Source organism: Pollachius pollachius, assembly GCF_949987615.1.
Source record: "Pollachius pollachius genome assembly, chromosome: 17".
NCBI lineage: Eukaryota > Metazoa > Chordata > Actinopteri > Gadiformes > Gadidae > Pollachius > Pollachius pollachius.
Window position 1 is genome coordinate 19,008,388 of NC_136950.1, and position 6,950 is coordinate 19,015,337.

General features: G+C 51.0%; 1 protein-coding gene across 1 annotated transcript in view; it reads left to right on the forward strand.

The window, feature by feature from the left end:
* The window catches only part of LOC307088705 (disco-interacting protein 2 homolog C-like), a gene marked incomplete at its 5' end in the record, with an annotated part of 46,993 nt that overhangs the window by 29,120 nt on the left and 10,923 nt on the right, over nt 1-6,950 (forward strand). The window contains 7 exons of the mRNA XM_079754657.1: nt 1-61; nt 540-659; nt 1,758-1,872; nt 2,732-2,871; nt 5,075-5,211; nt 6,122-6,330; nt 6,753-6,933. The exon at nt 1-61 is cut by the window's left edge and continues 33 nt beyond it. Of these exons, the coding sequence (XP_079610783.1) occupies nt 1-61; nt 540-659; nt 1,758-1,872; nt 2,732-2,871; nt 5,075-5,211; nt 6,122-6,330; nt 6,753-6,933 (963 nt within the window). The remainder of the gene's footprint in view (nt 62-539; nt 660-1,757; nt 1,873-2,731; nt 2,872-5,074; nt 5,212-6,121; nt 6,331-6,752; nt 6,934-6,950) is intronic.

Here is a 6,950-nt window from a genome sequence, read left to right on the forward strand (position 1 = left end):
CCCTACTCCCTGATGAAGGTCAACCCCCTGTCGTGGATCCAGAAGGTTTGCCAGTTCAAAGGTTAGCCCCGCCCACCACCTGTCACTCAGCCCGCTCTGTTCACCTGTCCGTCACATGGATTCAGTGGCAGCTTCATCAGTGTGTGTGTGGCTATGTCTGAGGATGGGGATTATCTGTAAGGCGCATATGTGCTCATTTCTGCCGCTCAACAATTTTTCAGTCAAGGTACTTATAAGTCACAAACATGAGTATAAAACTATAAAGACTGGCTAAAGGCTTAAAATGGCAAAAAAAAATCTGAAACGAGTATTCAATGCTTTTGATGGTAAAACAAACTCACTCTCTCTCTCTCTCTCTCTTTCTCTCTATCTCTGCCTCGCTCTGCAACTCTCTCCACATCTCTGTCTCCCTCTTCTCTCTCTATGTCTCTACCTTTTTCTCCCTCTGTCTGCGTCTCCCTACCTTTGTCTCCCTCTCTCTACATTCCCCCCTCTCTCTCTCTCTCTCTCTCTCTCTCTCTCTCTCTCTCTCTCTCCAGCTAAGGTGGCCTGTGTGAAGTCCAGGGACATGCACTGGGCGCTGGTGGCCCATAAGGACCAGAAGGACATCAACCTGAGCTCTCTGCGCATGCTGCTGGTGGCCGACGGCTCCAACCCCTGTAGGTCGTCTGTCTGTCTGTCTGTCTGTCTGTCTGTCTGTCTGTCTGTCTGTCTGTCTGTCTGTCTGTCTGTCTGTCTGTCTGTCTGTCTGTCTGTCTCTCTCCATGCTGCTGGTGGTCTATCTTTAGAACAGTAGTACACTGTTCACTAACTACTTAAGGTTTCAGATCTGTTAAAACATTGAACTAGTTTCCTAAAATTAGAGCACCATGACTAAATAAGGACACATACTCTACACTTGTAGGACACACTCACTCTCACACACATCGATCAGTAGTACCTGCTCCTCCCCCCTCCCTCCTCTCTCTCTTTGAATTTGTATTCTGTTAAAGTTTGAAGCCAAACTTTGGGCAGAATGTAAAATGTGGCCGCGTAATAACAGATTTTTCTCTCTCCTCTCTCCTCTCTCCTCTTCCCTCTCTCCTCTCTCCTCCCTCCTCTCTCCTCTCTCCTTCCTCCTCTCTCCTCTCTCCCCTCCTCTCTCCTTTCTCCTCTCTCCTCTCTCCTCCCTCCTCTCTCCTCTCTCCTCTCTCCTCCCTCCTCTCTCCTCTCTCCTCTCTCCTCCCTCCTCTCTCCTCTCTCCCCTCCTCTCTCCTTTCTCCTCTCTCCTCTCCCTCCTCCTCTCCTCTCTCCTCTCCTCTCTCCTCTCTTCTCCTCTCTCCTCTCTCCTCTTCCCTCCTCTCTCCCTCTCCTCTCTCTCCTCTCCCCTCTCTCCTCTCCCCTCCTCTCTCCTCTCTCCTCTTCCTTCCTCCCTCCTCTCCCCTCCTCTCTCCTCTCTCCTCTCCCCTCCTCTCCTCTCTCCCCTCCTCTCTCCTCTCTCCTCCTCCCTCCTCTCTCCTCTCCCCTCTCTCCTCTCCTCTCCTCTCTCCTCTTCCTCCCTCCCTCCTCTCCCCTCCTCTCTCCTCCTCTCCCCTCCTCTCTCCTCTCTCCTCTCCCCTCCTCTCCTCTCTCCCCTCCTCTCTCCTCTCTCCTCTCTCCTCCTCCCTCCTCTCTCCTCTCTCCTCTCTCCTCCTCTCTCCTCCCTCCTCTCTCCTCCCTCCTCTCCCCTCCTCCCTCCTCCCTCCTCCCTCCTCCTCTCTCCTCTCTCCTCTCCTCAGGGTCTATCTCGTCCTGCGATGCCTTCCTCAACGTGTTCCAGAGTAAAGGTCTGAGGGCGGAGGTCATCTGTCCGTGTGCCAGCTCCCCCGAGGCCCTGACCGTGGCCATCAGGAGGTACGCTCGCACACACACACACACACACACGTATACACACACACGCACACACATACACATACATATACACAGGCACACAAAGGCACACATACAGAAACAAACCTCACACGCACGTACACACACACACGCACACACACACACACAGAAACACACGCACAGACACACACAGAAACACACGCACGGAAACACATACAGATACACACGCAAGAACGCACACACACATGCTCAGACTGACAATCATGCGCACACCAAAAAAACACCCAAACACAGGGACACATGCACACACACACACACACACACACACACACACACACACACACACACACACACACATGCAGAAATACAGATGCACACCCATGCATGCACACGCACACACACACGTGCACATAAATATACACAGGCACACAAAAGCACACATACAGAAACAAACCTCACACGCACATACACACACACACACACACACACACACACACACACACACACACACACAGAAACACACGCACACACACACACAGAAACACACGCACGGAAACACATACAGCTACACACACAAGAACGCACACACACATGCTCAGACTGACCTAATCATGCGCACACCAAAAAAACACCCAAACACAGGGACACACACACACACACACACACACACACACACACACACACACACACACACACACACACACACGCACACGCACACACACCCGTACGTTGCCATTTCCCCCCTTGCTCCTGCCCCCCCCCTGACCTGTACTTCCTGGGTGTGTTTCCCCTCCAGGCCGGGGGAGGACCCCAACCGACCCCGAGGCCGGGGGGGCCCGTCTCCCCCCCCCTCCCCTAACCTCCTGTGTGTGTTCCCCTGCAGGCCGGGGGAGGACCCCAGCCAGCCCCCGGGCCGGGGGGTGCTCTCCATGCAGGGCCTGAGCCACGGGGTGGTCCGCGTGGACACGGAGGAGCGCCTCTCCGTCCTCACGGTGCAGGACGTGGGCACCGTCACCCCCGGAGGTGGGCCACCACCCGCCGCGCGCACGTGTGTGTGTGTGTGTGTGTGTGTGTGTGGGTGTGTTTCTGTGTGTGTGTGTGTGTGTGTGTGTTTCTGTGTGTGTGCGTGTGAGTATGTGTGTGTGTGTGTGTGTGTGTGTGTGTGTGTTTTTCTGTGTGTGTGCATGTGTGCGTATGTGTGTGCGTGTGAGTATGTGTGTGTGCGTGTGTTTTTCTGTGTTTGTGTGTGTGTGCGTGCGCCTCTGACATACCTGTATGTCTCTCTGTCTCTCTCTGTCCTATGTCTGCCTTCCTGCCGGTTTCTCTCTGTCTGTCTGTCTGTCTGTCTGTCTGTCTGTCTGTCTGTCTTTGTGCCGATCAGTCCGTCTACCTTTCTTCCCGTGGGTCTGTCTGGCTGTCTGTCTGTCTTTGTCTTTCTTTCGGTCTGTCTGTGTCTTTGAGCCTTTCAGTCCGTCTCTCTCTCTGCCACTCTGTCTGTCTGACGGTCTGTCTGTCTGTCTGTCTCTGAGCCTTTCATTCCGTCTCTCTGTCTGCCACTCTGTCTGTCTGTCTGACTGTCTGTCTGTCTGTCTGTCTCTGAGCCTTTCAGTCCGTCTCTCTGTCTGTCTGATGGTCTGTCTGTCTGTCTGTCTCTGAGCCTTTCAGTCCGTCTCTCTGTCTGCCACTCTGTCTGACTGTCTGTATGTCTGTCTGTCTCTGAGCCTTTCAGTCCGTCTCTCTGTCTGCCACTCTGTCTGTCTGACGGTCTGTCTGTCTGTCTGTCTCTGAGCCTTTCAGTCCGTCTCTCTGTCTGCCACTCTGTCTGTCTGACGGTCTGTCTGTATGTCCGTTCGTCTCCCTGTCTGTCTGTCTGTCTGTATATGCCTATTTGCCATTACTTTAAGCTCTTTATTGAGTTGATAAAACGCACAGAGTTCAATAAATCACAAACAACTTCTCAAGGATCCGCGTCCTTCAACTGTGTGAAGCAGGTGCTCGTAATCCAGCCTTGTTAAGAGGCCGCCTCGTTAAGAGGCCGCCTCTCTCCTGCTCTCTGCTTCAAAGAGTCTCCGGCACTTCAAAGTAAAAGCGTGAATTATCGCCAGCGTCGATGGAGATTTTTTTTCTCCTTCTTCGAGGGTCTTTATTTCATCATCCTTACAGCAAGTAGGCAATTAAAATGGACGAGCCAGAGGAATTAAACGTGTGTTAATGATTTTTGCTCCCCAAATAATGAGATTGTGTCATTAAGGTATTAATTTCCCAGGTCACTCTTTAGCGAGGAATTAAAAGACTCCTTTGAAGACATTAATGTGTTGATGAGAGAGCACTTAAATGCTTTAACGTTATGGGTAACAACATTAATTAAAGAAATAACACGTAACTGTAAATGGTTAAAACTAATTCTTATCCCGGCCTCATTGCGTCGTATGTCTTAATTTATGTAGATTATTAATCCTTTTTTAAAACAGTGCTTTTTCAGTTCTACAATTTTGTCATCTCATAAAATTACTGACACACAGAATTACCCACATATGAGGTCTGTAAAAGATATATCGGATCATTTATGTGGGTTTTAAAGCAGCTAAAACTGTTTCATTGTCCGACCTCGCATTAAAACGTAACTTTAATTAGCGTTGGTCTGAGCGGACGCTGGCTGTGTAAGGGATAAAGTTAAGGGTTAAGGGCTAATGCCGTCTGATCGGTAATAAAGATAATGGAGAGGGAGGCTGAAACCCAGCTGACACCAGGGAACCCGGGCCGGTCGTAAAACTGAGATAAGACCAACCGAGGGAGAAGGAGAGGACCTTCGAGAAGAGATGGTCGCCAGGGCCACAGTGTTGAACTCACTGTCTGCATTCTCTCTCCCCCTCCTGTCTCTCTCCCTCTCTTCTCCCTCTCTTCTCTATCTTCTCTCTCTCCCTTCTCTGTCTCTCTCTCTGGCTGTCTGTCTCTCTGTCTGTCGGTCTGTCTCTCTCCTTTATCTTCTCTCTCTCTTCTTTCTCCTCTCTCTCTCTCTCTCTCTCCCCTTTATCTTCTCTCTCTCGCTCTCTCTCTCCTTCATCTTCTCTCTCTCTTCTTTCTCCTCTCTCTCTCTCTCTCTCTCTCTCTCTCCTTTATCTTCTCTCTCTCTCCTTTATCCTCTCTCTCTCTCTCTCCTTCATCTTCTCGCTCTATTCTCTCTCTCTCTCTCTCTCTCTCTCTCTCTCTCTCTCTCTCTCTCCAGCCCTGGTGTGTGTGGTTAAACCCGAGGGCGTCCCCCTGCTGTGTCGGACCGATGAGATCGGGGAGTTGTGTGTTTGTTCCGTCGCCTCCGGAACGTCCTACTACGGCCTCACCGGCATGACCAAGAACACCTTCGAGGTGAGCCTTTCACATTAAGAGTCCTCCTGAACATCTTTGAGGTGAGCTTTTCACATTAAGAGTCCTCCTGAACAACATCGAGGTGAGCCTTTCACATAAAGAGTCCACCTGAACATCTTCAAGGTGAGCTTTTCACATTAAGAGTCCTCCTGAATACCTTTTGAGGTGAGCTTTTCACATTAAGGGTCCCCTTGAATGTGTTTGAGGTGAGGGCTTTCACATTAAGAGTTTCCTTAAAGGCTCCTATACGGACACCTTTTAAAGTGATTTTTTTTAATTTCTCTTATTTTAAGAGCTATTCTAATGCCTCGCTTTGAGGATACCTTTCGAAGCAGGGGCTCTCCAAATTCAAACTCCTTAGAGATTAAAGCTCTTCAAATACAATGTTATCTTGACACTACTTTAGGCACACCTATCCAGGGGAGTGCTTTTCAAATTAAAAGCTGAGCAGTAAATCTGATCCAAGCATTACAGCTATAACATGAGGCTAACCTGATAGCATCTCTCACTCATACCCAAGACCCTCATGGCAGTGGGCCTAACAGTATGTGTGTGTGTGTGTGTGTATGTGTGTGTGTGTGTGTGTGTGTGTGTGTGTGTGTTTGTGTGCGTGCGTGTGCATGTATGTGTGTGTGTGTGGCTTTTTTTGTGCATGTGCGTGTGTGTGTCTGTCTGTGTGCATGTGTGTGGATATGTATGTGCCTGTGTGTGTGTGTGTGTGTGTGTGTGTGTGCATGTGTCATGTGTGTGTCTGTGTTTCTGTGTGTGTGTGTATATGTGCGTGTGTATGTATATGCGCTTGCGTCATATGTGTGCGTGTATGTATCCGTCTGTGCGTGCGTGCATGCGTATGTGTCTCTCTGCGTCTGTCTGTCTCTCCGTGCCCCCCCCCCCCCCCCCCCCCCCCCAGGTGTACCCGGTGAGTGGCAGCGGGGGTCTGGTCAGCGAGTACGCCTTCGTGCGGACCGGCCTGCTGGGCTTCGTGGGGCCGGGGGGGCTGGTCTTCATCTCGGGGAAGATGGACGGCCTCATCATGGTCAGCGGCCGGCGCCACAACGCCGACGACATCGTGGCCACCGCGCTCGCCGTCGAGCCAATGAAGTTCGTCTACCGGGGCCGGTGAGTGACGGGGGGGGGGCGGGGCCTATCCGTCGGATATCGAGGTTGGACTGCGCTACCCATAATGCAACTCCCCAGCTGTGTTTCTCCTGTAGAGTTTGATGAGAGAGAGAGAGAGGGAGAGGGAGGGAGAGAGAGAGAGAGAGACATGGAGAGAGAGGGAGAGAGAGAGGGAGGGAGAGAGAGAGACATGGAGAGAGAGGGAGAGAGAGAGGGAGAGAGAGAGAGAGAGAGAGAAAGAGAGAGAACAGATACACATTGAAAGAAAGAAAGAAAGAAAGAAAGAAAGAAAGAAAGCGAGAGAATAAAAAAAATATTATTATTTCATTATTATGATATGTTATAATTGATATAATATCTGCCCTTTATTGGAGGGGGAAGGCTGTGCAGATTCTAGGTGAACTCTGAACTTTAATCTTGAGTCTTTTGGGGGAGCTGGTCAGTGACGACACAGCTCAAACTGAACACAAGACAGTCACTAAGGTGGGGTCCGACCACGAGACAGGCACCGAGGTGGGGTCCGACCACGAGACAGTCACTAAGGTGGGGTCCGACCACGAGACAGGCACCGAGGTGGGGTCCGACCACGAGACAGGCACCGAGGTGGGGGTCTGACCACG